Source organism: Macaca mulatta, chromosome 2 (genome assembly GCF_049350105.2).
Source record: "Macaca mulatta isolate MMU2019108-1 chromosome 2, T2T-MMU8v2.0, whole genome shotgun sequence".
Lineage (NCBI taxonomy): Eukaryota > Metazoa > Chordata > Mammalia > Primates > Cercopithecidae > Macaca > Macaca mulatta.
The window spans coordinates 101,022,612-101,035,714 of NC_133407.1; the positions used below are offsets into that span (position 1 = coordinate 101,022,612).

The following is a 13,103-nucleotide window of genomic DNA, read 5'->3' on the forward strand; positions in this document are numbered from 1 at the left end:
GAGCAACAAGGAAGCTGATAGGAGAAGGCTTGGAAAGTCAATCCATGCTATTCAGTGACAAAATAATGCCTGCAAAAACTTTGAGGCAGATCATAAGCCTCATGAACCAGCAACCCTAGGGGAAGGGTTTATTAAACCTTAGTATTGTGGGTCAGTTGTAACTGGCTATGTTGGTCAGGACAGTACAAGAAAGAGATCAGCTTAGGAAAGATTTAGCTGGTTTATAAGAAATAAAAGGAAATATAATCCAGAAATTTAGAGCCTTGACAATTTAGGGAACTGTACTGCTTCTAGATTCCAGGCAGTGAGCAATGGGATTACGTCTTCCAATGTTGAAGACTAGTTAAATTTTCCAATGAAATGAAACAAGTCTTAACAAAACATGTAGTAATGGTGTAGCCACTGTTTCTCATGCAAGAGAAAGGCATGGGGAAAGGAGAGCAAAGAAATGAAGAACAATTGAGAACTTTGTCAAAGAAAGCATTTTGTGTGGCAAATGAGAGGTCTGAAGCCATCTAAGTTTTTGAAGTAATGGTAGTGTGAAATAAACCATAATCCCTGACTGAAAAAGCCTTTCACTATTTAAACCTTAAAACAAACCTTGGTTTTCCGTTTTTCCACAAGCAGGAGGCAAACTTTGAAGGTTATACTGGCCTCCTACAGGTATGGCAATGTCACTTCTTGGAGTTCCACCTAGAGCTGTCTGGCTTGATTTAGGCTATGATATGAGTGAGAAATAAACCTTTATTGGGGTAAGTTACTCAGTTTTAGGGATTGTCTGTATAATAGCTTTTTTTTCATTGATTAATAAAACTTTTTATAAACAAGATAAAATTAAAATACTTATCATTACAATAAATTGGGGAATGGTATCTGGAATGAAAAATTGGGAGGAAGGTTACAGATTTTAGCTAACTTTTGGCTTTGATTAAATTAACTAATGGAGAGTTAATTTATGGTGTAATGTCTGCAGCCTCAACCTCCTGGGCTCAAGTCATCCTCCCACCTTATCCTACCAAATAGCTGAGACTACAGACGTGCGCTATCATGTCCAGCTACTTTTTTTACATTTCTTTTTTTTAAATTTTAATTTAATTAATTAATTAATTTACTTTTGAGACCGAGTTTTGCTCTTGTCGCCCAGGCTGGAGTGCAATGGTGTGATCTCGGCTCACCGCAACCTCCACCTCCCAGGTTCAAGCAATTCTCACGCCTCAGCCTCCCAAGTAGCTGGGATCACAGGCATGCACCACCACACCCGGCTAATTTTGTATTTTTGCTAGAGATGGGACTTCTCCATGTTGGTCAGGCTGGTCTCAAACTCCCGACCTCAGGTGATCCACCTGTCTGCGCCTCCCAAACTGCTGGGATTACAGACATTAGCCAATGCACCTGGCCTTCTTTTTATTTTTTTTAATGAGATGGAGTCTCACTCTGTTGCCCAAGCTGGAGTGCAGTGGCATGATCTTGGCTAACTGCAACCTCTGCCTCTGGGATTCAAGTAATTCTCGTGCCTCACCCTCCTGAATAACTGGGATTACAGGCATGCGCCACCACACCCAGCTAATTTTTGTATTTTTAGTAGAGATGGGGTTTCCTCCTGTTGGCCAGGCTGGTCTCCAACTCCTGTCCTCAAGCAGTCCTCCCACCTCGGCCTCCCAAAATTCTGGGATTACAGGTGTGAGCCACCCCACCGACTCCCTTGGCTTTAAAAAAAAAATTGGCATAACTTTGGAACCCTGATACCGAAACCTGGCAAGGACAATGAAAGTCAGGAAAATTATAGATCAAATATTACTCATTGATATGGATAAAAAAATCTTAAGCAAATTTTTAGCAAACTAAATCTTCCAATGTATTAAAAAATGCATCATGATCAAGCTAGGTTTAAGCTGGGAATGTAAAGTTGATTTAACATTAGAAAGCCAATTAATATAATTCACCACTTTAACAGATTAAAGGAGAAAATACATGATTATCTCAATACATGTAGAATAATTGTCCGATAAAATTAAACATCCATTCATGATAAATATCCTTGATAAAAGAGAACTTTCTGAACTGATAAAGGTTTCTTATCTTTAAAAAAGCCTCCCACAACTGTTACGGGTGGTGAAATGTTGAAAGGATTCTCTTTGGGATCAGGAAGTTGACAAAGATGCCTGTTATTAACACTTGTTTTCAACAGTGTACTGGATGTCCTAACTAGCACAGTGATCTAGTAAAAAGAACCTAACGGCATAATGATTAGAAAAGAAAAAATTAAACTCATTATTTTCACATGATGTGATTGTGTTAGAAAATTTAAAACATTGTATAGATAAATCATTAGAATTAATAAGAGACGTTTCTGGATACAAAAATGTTAAATGTCAAAATGCTAGCCAAAAATGCTAGAAAAGAACATTTAAAAAGATATGCAAGATCCTATGGAGAAAATTGCAAAAACATCATGGAAACATTTTTAAACTATATTGAAAGACTGGTGTAGAGAGTATACTATCTTCATAGATCAGAAGACTGCATTTTGTAAAGATTATATGTCTTCCCATATTGACCTATCAATTATAGCAGTCCCTAATGGGAAAAACAATAACAGCTTTGTGTGTGTAGGGGTGTGCAACTTGGCAAGCTAATTCTAAAATGAATATGAAAGTGTGCAGGCCAAGATATTCTTGCAGTAAATTAGGTGGATTACTTGATTTACAGACACAGATATATTTAAAGCTGCCATAATTAAGACTGATATTGGTACCAGGATAGACCAATGGACTAATGGAGCAAATGGAGCAAGGCTTTAAATGATGGGAGGAGAAGCAATACTATTTTGGGAGAGACGGAAGACAGAATTTTTATTTCTTCCTTTCCCCCTCCTCCCTTCTCTTTTCTTTCCTTCCTTCAATCAATCAACAGATGTTTATTGAGTTCCTATGTATGTGCTGTGCCTTGTGCTAGGCCCTTGGGGTAAAATGGTAGACAAGAAACTCTGGTTTTTGCCTCATGGGATACCAGGACAATTGTAAATGCCGGGTTAATTTGATGAGGGAATCCAATTTTAGATAGCGTGGTTGGGGAGGTCCCTTCTAAGGAGGTGACAAGTGCATGGAACTCAGAGGTTGAGAATAAGTGAGCTAAGTGAAGACTAAAGGAAAGCATTCCAGGCACAGTGAAAACAACTTCGAAGGCCCAAAGCCAAGAAGATCTCTGTTATGTGTGAAGAAGAGAGAAGAGGCCTTTCTGCCTGAAGTAAAGTGGGCAAGACAGAGACTGGTGAACTGGCAGGTCCTGATTATGTAGAACTTTGTACACCATCATGAGGAGTCTGGATTTTATTCTCAGAGCAATGGGAAACCAGTGAAGTTACTTGTAACAAATGTATTACCAACATAAAATGTTGGTAATAGGGAAACTCTGTGTGTGTGTGTGTGTGTGTGTGTGTGTGTGTGTGTGTGTGGTGGGATTGATGGTATATGAAAGCTCTCTGTTCAATATGCTCCAGTTTTCTGAAAACTGAGAATTGTCCTGAAAATAAAGTCTATTAATTAAAACCATGAAGCTGACCAGCTGGCAGTGATTTTTCTCCAGCATTTCTCACAGCTCAGGTGCAGGCAAGGTGGAGAGAAATATTTGACTTAGACTCTCCAGTGAGGTTTTGCCAAACACAAAAATGCAAAGAGGCAGAGGGGAAAGGTGACTGAGTTTATTTTCAAGGGCATAATAATATTGGTGGGCCGTGAAATCTAAGGCAGGTCATGAGGGAGGTGGAATAGACCCCAAGAAAGTGTGTAGTTGGTGGGTGTGGTTAGGGAATTGTGCCTTGATCAGCATGTTAAAATCAGCAAGGTGGGGACAGGGTGGCATTCCCCTGGAGAATCCTGTAGGGGCAGATTGTGAAGTAAACTTGCCTATTTTGGGTTGTTTGAGACTTTAGACTGTGGGATCACAACAAAAGTAGCACATAGACCTTAAAACACTAAGCTTCTGCTTCCCCAAATGTATAGAAACGTTCGTATTTTATTAGAAAACTCACTGTGGGCCTGCCAGGGCATGGGGGTATGATATCTTGCTCTCTTAATGATTGTGCATAGGTGCCTTATATTGACCATCAGCTTAGGGGCCTGCCTCTTGTCATCAATTTCTAGATACCGAGAGAAATCTGTCCTTCTACAAATGTGATTTAATTCTGACCTTCTAAGATTTCTGGATTGTGGATAAAGAGTCCTACAGGCCTACTCTACCCTTTTCCTCCCTGGGATGGTGACAGCACCATCAGCTTAGGCAGATGCCATCAACCAGCGTTTCATGGCACAGCTGTGTCTCAGGACATGCTTTATTTGGTCTTTAGAGTGTTTTTAAAAATTGGTTTAGTGGCCAGTATTAAAGACATTTGCACAAAAATCTGAATTTCTGACTTTTTATGGAAAATTAGTAACTCTGACAATAATGGACAGGCCATAGTCCGTCCCTCCCTCCCTCCCTCCCTCCCTCCCTTCCTTCCTTCCTTCCTTCCTTCCTCCTTCCTTCCTTCCTTCCCTCCTTCCTTCCTTCCTTCCTTCCTCTTTCCTTCCAGGCCATAGTCCCTCCCTCCCTTCCTTCCTTCCTCTCTCGATTTCTTCTTTCTTTTCTTTCTTTCCTTCTTTCCTTCTTTCTTTCTTTCTTTCTTTCTTTCTTTCTTTCTTTCTTTCTTTCTTTCTTTCTTTCTTTCTTTCTTTCTTTCTTTCTTCCTTTCTTCTTTCTTTCTCTTTTTCTTTTTCTTTCTTTTTTTCTCTCTTTTCTTTCTTTTTTTCTCTCTTTCTTTCATCTGTCTTTCTGTCTCTTTTTCTATCTTTATTTCTCTCTCTCTCTCTGTCTCCTTTCTTTTTTGAGACAGGGTCTCCTTCTGTCACCCAGGCTGGAGTGCGGTGGCATGATCATGGCGCACGGCAGCCTCCACCTCCCTGGTCTCAGGTGATCCTCCCACCTCAGCCTTCTGAGTAGCTGGGACAACAGATGCGCACCACCATGCCTGGCTAATTTTTTCATTTTTTTGTAGAGACAGGGTTTCACCACGTTGCTCTTGAACTCCTGGGTTCAAGCGATCTGTCTGCCTTGGCCTCCCAAAGTGCTAGGATTACAGGTGTGAGCCACTGCACCCGGCCTGAGATGGTCACGTTGATTTCTATGTAAACCTCCCTCCCTGGAGTTGTGCACTGCTTTGGGTCTGCCTAGGTGAAATGAAGTCATCTTTGCCTGTCTACCTGAGGCAAATATCCAGTGCCCAAATCTCTTCCATGGCTGGCTCTATGTCACTACACATGGGCATTTGAGTTTGCCACCCCTAATCCAGGTACACCAAGTTCAGGGGCTCAACACTGTCTCACTGGCCTCCGTGATAGGGTCCCAGGCAGATCTGTCCTAGTGTCTCGCTGCCTCCTGAACCATGCACCCCTTCAATCTCTGGATGCCCAACACTTGTCAGGACCTTGGGGAGATTGCTGGACACTCCCCTTTGTTTCGTCACCTCTCTCCAAGGCTAGATGCAGGGCTCTCAGTTAACACTGAGAGATTCCTGAGAGCAAGTGGCCTGCGCTAACAAGCCATGACATTTCTTCAGGCCTCTTTCCTATTCCCAAGAGTCAACGAGATGCCAAGCTTCCTCCAGATGGCCTGGAGACTTGGAAGAACCTAGTGACCTGACTCTCCTGGGAATCTGACAAGTTTGGCTGACAAACGTGGCTCTGATAAAAGTGGGTGACTTGTGGCACTTCTCCTGTAGAGGGCGTCCTGGAGCTGAGTTTGGAGAAGAGTCGTCACTGCATGTGAGTGAGGCTAATAGGAGGCAGTTTGAGGGTGCTTGACACATTGGGGCTGTGACTTCGGGCACCAGGGAATTGGAGAATGACCTCCTTGAGGCTGGAAGGAGCTGGGGCTCTGGAGTCAGACAACCTGGATTTGAGATCCAGGTCTGTGGCATATTCCCTTGCTTGGCAGATGGGAGACTTTGGGGTCATCATGGAACCATTCTTTTTCCTCCTCCACTCATGAGGATCTTAAAAACAACTATCTTTCAGGGTTGTCCTGAGCATAAAATGAGGTACGTTTTATCAAGTGTCCAGTGCTATGCCTGACACATTGGAAGTGCTCAGTAAGTATTAGCTGCTATGATTATCGCTGTTATTGTTATTTGATAAGAGATGAGGACAGTGCTTGGAAGTCCCCTCTTGGTGCAGATGAGGGAGCCAAGGCCCAGAGAGGAGAAGGTACGTCCCCACTCTGAGTCACCGAAAAGCTGGGACCACAGACCTAAGTCTCCAGTCGCCCAGGAGTCATACCCTGCTCCCTCCCACAAGGACAGGAGAGGAAGGGGGAGCTGGCTGGTGCAGTCCCCAGAGCACAGTGTCTTCCCTGAGTCTGGGTGGGAGTTCCCCCAAGCCATCAAGAGAAAAACATTACCAAGCGGAAGCTCCGCAGCACAGACAGGCTTCCCTTCTTGGCCACGCCCAGCTCTAGCAGACTCACAGTAACGATGATGCAGTCAAAGATATTCCACTTCTTCTGGAAATAATAGTATGGGTCGAAGGCAATGATTTTGAAGACCATTTCAGCAGTAAAAAATATGGTAAAGACCTAGGAGTGGAAACAAGTTTTATCACAGTGGGATCTGTGGGGTCGGAGGCAATGACAAAAATGGCAGCAAGAAAATGTCTTATTTACAAAATAGAAAATCCTCTTGTTTTGTTCAGTTGCTATGTTATCTGTGGGCTCCTGAGTATTGGCCAGGGGAACAGTCAACGGGACAGAATGGAGACATTTCTGCACCATTCTCAGGGGCTGTGCATGCTGCAGTTTTTCCATGTGAATGGTGGTGGGAGTGGAGTAAGTGGATAGTCTTTAAGATCATTATTATAATGTAAATATGTCAGTGAAGAGTCAGTCTGGTTCAGTAGTTAAAAAGTGTGGGTTGTGGGACATCACAGACCTGGATTAAAATCCCAACTCAGACATTTTCTAGCTTATGTAAGCTTGGACAAATAACACATCCTTCCTGTACCTCAATTTCCTCATCTGTATAATGGGCATAAAATGAGCCAATGCATGTGCAATTTTTAGCAAAGGGCCTGGCAGATAGTAATTCATTCATAAATAATAGTGACTAGTGAGAACAATGATTCATTGTCTCTAAGATTCTTTTAGGCTCTATGTGTCTCTAATTGTCTTAAATAGGACAGAATTCGGACGCCGAGAGAGGTCAGAACCAGGCTCGGGTCACACAACAACCAGCAGGGAAGGGAGACAGAGAAGGAGGAAAGCAAAGACCAGGGTCAGGTGCTTTGCCTTCATATCTTTTCATGTGAGCCCCTCACCAGCCTGAAAAACGGACAATGCATCCCTCTTATGGAGAAGAAAACAGGAGAGTTTAAGTGACTATCTCATGCCACAAGACTGTCCCTGTGTAATTCAAAGAGCATCTATTGAGTGCCCCTTGTAGGCAAGTCAGTGTGGTATGGTGGGGGGTGGGGTTGAGGTCTTGTGTCTTCCAGAGACGTGGGTCCACCCTGGCTCCACCCTCACCAGCTATACAATCTTGGGCAAGATACTTAACCTCTCTGAGTCTTAATGCTTCCTTTTGTCATGTGAGGGTGATGATAACCTTATAATGTTGTTGTGACACTGAGATAACATTCATAAAGCACCTGACTCATTGTAGGCACCAAACACATGACTTTCTTGCTTTTAAAAAAATGGCACTTTGCTCTGACACTGTGGAAAAGGCCTTTTCTCTCTCTTGCGTCCACTTTTCTAACTGTAGAATGAGGGTGTGGGCTCAAATGTCTATTCCATAAGGCCCTCTGTGGTCCTAGGCTGACTTCTTGGGAATAAGCATTCTCTTCTCTTTCCATTTTTCCTTTTCATGTCAACTTTAGGATGTGACCTCAGCCTAGGTGCTGCCAAAACATGAGTCATGTTGATTCCACCATGTTCCAGAACCTACTGCAGCCCCTTTCACAGCCCTGGATTATGCGGGAGGGAGTGGTTTCTAGGGACGAGTAGTTACATTACCTCTGGGCCTTCCCCCTCCACCTAAGTCTGCAGCCTGTAAGAAGCTGGATCCCAAAGCTGGACAGTTCTGGTGAATCCAGTAGGTCACGTCCAGAGTGGTGGACCCTGCTGCGGACATGAAGGCAGGACACCGACCCTTTCTAGTTTCTGCCTATCATGTGTGCATGTGTTTGAACACACACACACTAGCAAGTCCTGTGAGGTGGCTTAATTCAGGGGTTAAGAAAAGTGTGGGCTTGGGAGCTGGTCTATCTGGGTTCAAATTCTGATGTGGCCACTAACTTAACTTTATGATCTTGGGAAGATTATTTAACCTTCTGTATCTCCATTTTCCATCTGGGAAAGGGAATAATAATAATACCTACCATATAGGGTTGTTGTGAAAATAAAATGAGATAATCCGTGAGAAGCATCTGAGTATTATTACTATTCCTGTGGGTGGGGCAAGGTTGGAGCAGTTGTTCTCCCTCTGAGTCAGATACTTGATTCAGTATATAGTGAAATCCAGTAAGGACTGTATCTTGTTAAGAGTAAATAACACTAACAAATGATGGAGGAAAATTTAAAGTAGCATCATATCTAAACTAGACGCCAAAGAAAAGTTCCGACTTCCTGATGCTTTTGCTACAACAGCAACCGTGTTTCCATGTTTCCTCCCTTCCACGGTCTCCCCCTTCCCTCCCTAACTCTTTTTCTCCTTAAGTGACAGCATTGAAAATCGTGGCTACTGCTAATTGCAGTCATAAAAGTAATTACATTGGAAGGAAATGGACAAGTCCAAAGATTGTCTTTAGATAAAAAAGTGACATTTATCCTCATTTCAAGGTAGAGGCAACTGAGATTCAGAGAATTCAAGTGGTTGTCCTGTGTTTTATAAAGGGCAACTAGCTGCCTCTGGCTCCAGGCTCTCTTGGTTCACTTTCCTGTGCTTTTTCATCCCAAAGCCATTCCCACTGGCTCAGCCTGGGTCCTCCCATACTAGACCTCCTGAACCCACCCAGTGTCCACATGTCTCCTGCACTGCTGCTCTGCTTTCAGCTAATGGGCTCAACACACTAACCAATAAGGGCATGCCCCACCCCACCTGAACCGCATCCTGTCACCCCCCCCACCCCCGCCCCGGCCATGCCAGTGAGGGCAGTACCAGCCAGAGCACTCACAATGTTGCCTATCTGAAGCATGGCTTCGAAGGTAGGGCTCATGCCATGATGCTCCATGGCCATGAAGATGGTGTTCACCACGATGCACAAGGTGATGGTGAGCTCTGCAAAGGGGTCCGTCACAAGCCCAAAGAGAATTGTCTTGAGCTTCACCCACATAGGGCAGCAATCCCAGATCAGATACTTCTGAGCCAAGCTGGTCAAGCAGGGTGGGCACTTCTGTTCAGACTCCTCGAGCTCTGCATTACAGGTGTGGTCAATGACAGCTGTCAGCCATGTGTCACCTTGGACCCCAATTCTGCGGTCATCCTCTAGGCCTTGTTGTTTCTAATAACTACCACCTCCAACAGTTTGACTTCAGTCGTCTCTCTGTCTCTGGTGTTCATTTCCTATATTTTGAACTCCTTTAGTCCTGCAACTCCAATTAATCTCTGCCCCATCCAGTCCTTCAAACCACTGACAATACACATTTTTACTGCCCATCACCTATATCATGTCCTTACTTCTCAATTTACCCAGCTTAGATTTCACATCCATCTCTCTAACTCCTCCCTTGTAGATACCCTCAATTCCTTTGCCCCTCTCCTCCTTCATTGTACTTGCCTGGCAAAACCTGAACTCTGAATAGACCTAATTTGTAGACTACTCTGTACTTGCACCCAACCAGCTGGACCTGGCTGGAAAAAAAATACATAACTATGCTTACTGGCCCTCCTAAAGATCTGTGAGCCCCAGCCTTGCCCTGCCCAGAAATCTGGCTGTGTTTCTATGTTATATTCCGCTCAGTCTTCCAGATGACTGTTTCTCACTTCCTCTTCCCCCTCTAACCTCCAGCCTTCTTTCTGCTCCTCACTCTCTGTTGACGAGCTCCCTTTTATTTCACTCAGAATGTAGAATAGCTCACAAAAGAACTTCCCCTTTTTCCTACCACTAAATATCTGGCATATCTGCAAGTCCACCTGGTATTCTGTCTTCATGGCCCACATAATGCGTGGGTCGCTCTACCCCTCCCACTTGTGCCAGGCCCTTTCTTCTTCTACCTATTCAAGGCCTTCATCATCCACAGTCCTTTTCCTTCCAGACCATTCCCATGAGTAGGTAAACATGCTTTAATTACCTTGCAGCTTTGAAAAAGTCTCCCTGGACCCCATGCTCTCTTTCATTACTGCTTCCTTAACAGCAAAATTCCTCCTAAGAGTTTTCTACACTTAACCTTCTACACCTCCTTACCTCTTTTTTTCTCTGCAGCCCCTGGAATCCAACTTTTGCTGCTTCCAAATTCAAATAATCGATTTCCAGTTCTCATCTTACTCTTACAGCATTTGACAGAATTTATATTGTTCTCTTTGAAACCAGTGTTCATTTGGCTCTGGGGACTGCACTATCTCTTGCTTTTTCTCCTATATTTCTCTACTTCTTTTTACTTTCTGTTTTTGTCTCCATCTTCCTTTCCTGCTTGTAAATGTTGGAGAACTTAAGCATTCTCACTTTAGCCTCTCTGTGTTTTTGAACCTCATAGCCCTAAAAAACCATCTCTTTGCTGATTTCCATGAAATTATGCGTCCAATTTCTGATCCCTTCCTGAACACTAGGCTCATCTCTCTACCTGCCTCCATTAAATCTCCATGTGGATCTGTAACTGTGGCCACCTTGATGGAGCGCAATTTCTTACCTTTAGGTTTATCTATAAATTCTGTGGCAAGACATGCATCTTAAACAGATATCAGCCTATGTGGGCAAAGAAAGATGATGTCCATTGTTTATAATCATAATAGAAAACAACAACTGATAAAGTATAATACATTATGAAAAAGGATGAGCAGATTTATTTGTAGTGATGTAGAAAAATATATATGTTTGATGTGTGTATGTGCATGCATGTGCTTATATATGCATAGAACATTGCTTGAAGAACATAAGATAAACTGGATTGTGGTGGGGGTGGGGGGTGCACCAGGAGTCTGGGGAGCAAGAAGGGTCTATAGTGGGAAGGAGACATAACTGTTATTGCATATACATTTGCAGTGTTTACATTTTTTTTTTTTTTACTATATGCACTTGAAAAATGAGTTTGGAGAAATAATTGTGTGCCCCTAAATTTTGATAACAGTGCTTTTTCCTGATAGATAATTTAAAAATGTGTATGTAGTCAAGATTTATCAGTAGTATTTTTATTTGTTTTCTTGCTTGTATGCCTTGCATATGAAGCTTTTCTCACTGCAAGGCTTGGAAAACACCTTCTCCATGTTTTTTTCTTTCTTTTGTAGTTTCACTTTTTCCACTTAAAACTTTGGAGCATTTGAAGTTTATTTGGGTAAAGAGTAAGATATTGATGTGGTTTTTTTTTTCCTGTCTCTGGTTATTTATAATAACATTACTTATTGAATAATTTTTCACTTTCCTAAGATTTGAAATTTCATTTTTGTCATGTTATTAACATTTATGTTCATGTGTTTTCATATACACATGTCCATTTCTCTTTCACAGATCAGACTATTTATTTTCACCATCATGCTGTTTTAATCACTGACCGTGGATTTTAGAAACTACAGATGTCAAAACTGGCAAAGCATAGTTCTCTAAAGAAGCTGGCACATCCTGGGACCAAAATCAACAATCTCCGTTTGGAACAAAAGCAAGAACTTCCCTGGACCTATTTTGGCACTAAGATGAAGCATAGGAAGTAGTGATGAATGAGGACACTTTAGATGTGCCATTTTGGCAGGAAGCAGCCACCTGTGAGGCATGATGGGAAAAGAGAAGCAGCTTTGTAAACAGCCTTGACATTGCTGAACTTGATTGATTGCGGAGACAGAGAAGCTAAAAGTACCTACTTGGCGGCTTAAAACATGACCATGGCCCCCCTCAAAAGGATCTGCTATGTAAAACTGATACAGAAAGAACTTTTCTCCCTTCATCCTGTTACGCTTAAAGAGGTCCCCCTGCTCCTGTAACACCAATGTCTCCACTGTGCCTCCTCTCCTGCCACTGCAGGAGTCTGTTGAATATTCCTTCTCTTCCCTTACTCTTCAGTCTCTCCTACTGTCCCAGATCCTTCCCATTAGCATGCAAATAAACAAACAAACACTCCCCCAAACACAAAAACCAAAGAGTCTTCTTTCAATTCTACTTACTCTCTAGTGTCATCTTACTGTCTCCTCTCTCTCACAGGCAAAATTCTGGAAAAAAATTGTCTGTACACCATATCTCCATTTCTTCACCTCTCACTTGTTCTTTAAGCCCCTTCAATGTGGCCTCTGCCTACCCTTTTACTCCATTAATCCTCTTTTGCTTAAATCACCAAAGACATCCATGTGACTAAAACCCCTGCACCTTTTCATATTTCATCTTACCTGACCTTTCCACAGCATTGCCTCTGTTGGCCTTTCTACTCTTCCTGAAGAAATTTTACTCTTGGCTCTGCATTGTATTCTTCTAGGTTGTCTCTTATTTCTGTACCTTCCTTCTCAGTCTCCTTTGCTGGGTCTGTCCCTTCTGCTTAACCATTAAACACTTAGTTTGTTAGAACTGTGTCTTAGTCCTTCTTCTCTTCTTACTTCAACCCTTCTGTGTTAACTCATCCACTTGCATCTTCTTAAAATTACCACCTATATTCAAACTGCTTTCATATGTGTACATATATATGAAAGGTGAAGTATGTTGGCAGAGAAACCAGTTAGGAGGAAACCAAGTACAAGATGGCAGTACTTGAACTCTGGGGTAGTGACAGTGGGGCTGATGGGAAATGGAAGGATACGAGCGCTATCTAAGGGGCATAAGATTCAGGACTTGATGATGCATATGGTTCTGGTATAAGCACCTTAAGATATGCTGATACAATAACTCATAACGGGAGCATTTTAGGGGGAGAAGGGGGCTTCACTGGGGATGAAGATGTTCCAA

At 42.7% G+C, this 13,103-nt stretch overlaps 1 protein-coding gene across 3 annotated transcripts in view; it reads right to left on the minus strand.

Annotated features, from left to right (window-relative positions):
- SCN10A (sodium voltage-gated channel alpha subunit 10) overlaps positions 1-13,103 on the minus strand; it is a 100,527-nt gene that overhangs the window by 35,388 nt on the left and 52,036 nt on the right. For all 3 annotated transcript variants that reach the window (XM_015131317.3, XM_015131316.3, XM_015131314.3), the window contains 2 exons: positions 9,201-9,439; positions 6,433-6,606 (listed from right to left, as the gene is read on the minus strand). In XM_015131317.3, coding sequence (XP_014986803.3) covers positions 6,433-6,606; positions 9,201-9,439 — 413 coding nt within the window. The remainder of the gene's footprint in view (positions 1-6,432; positions 6,607-9,200; positions 9,440-13,103) is intronic.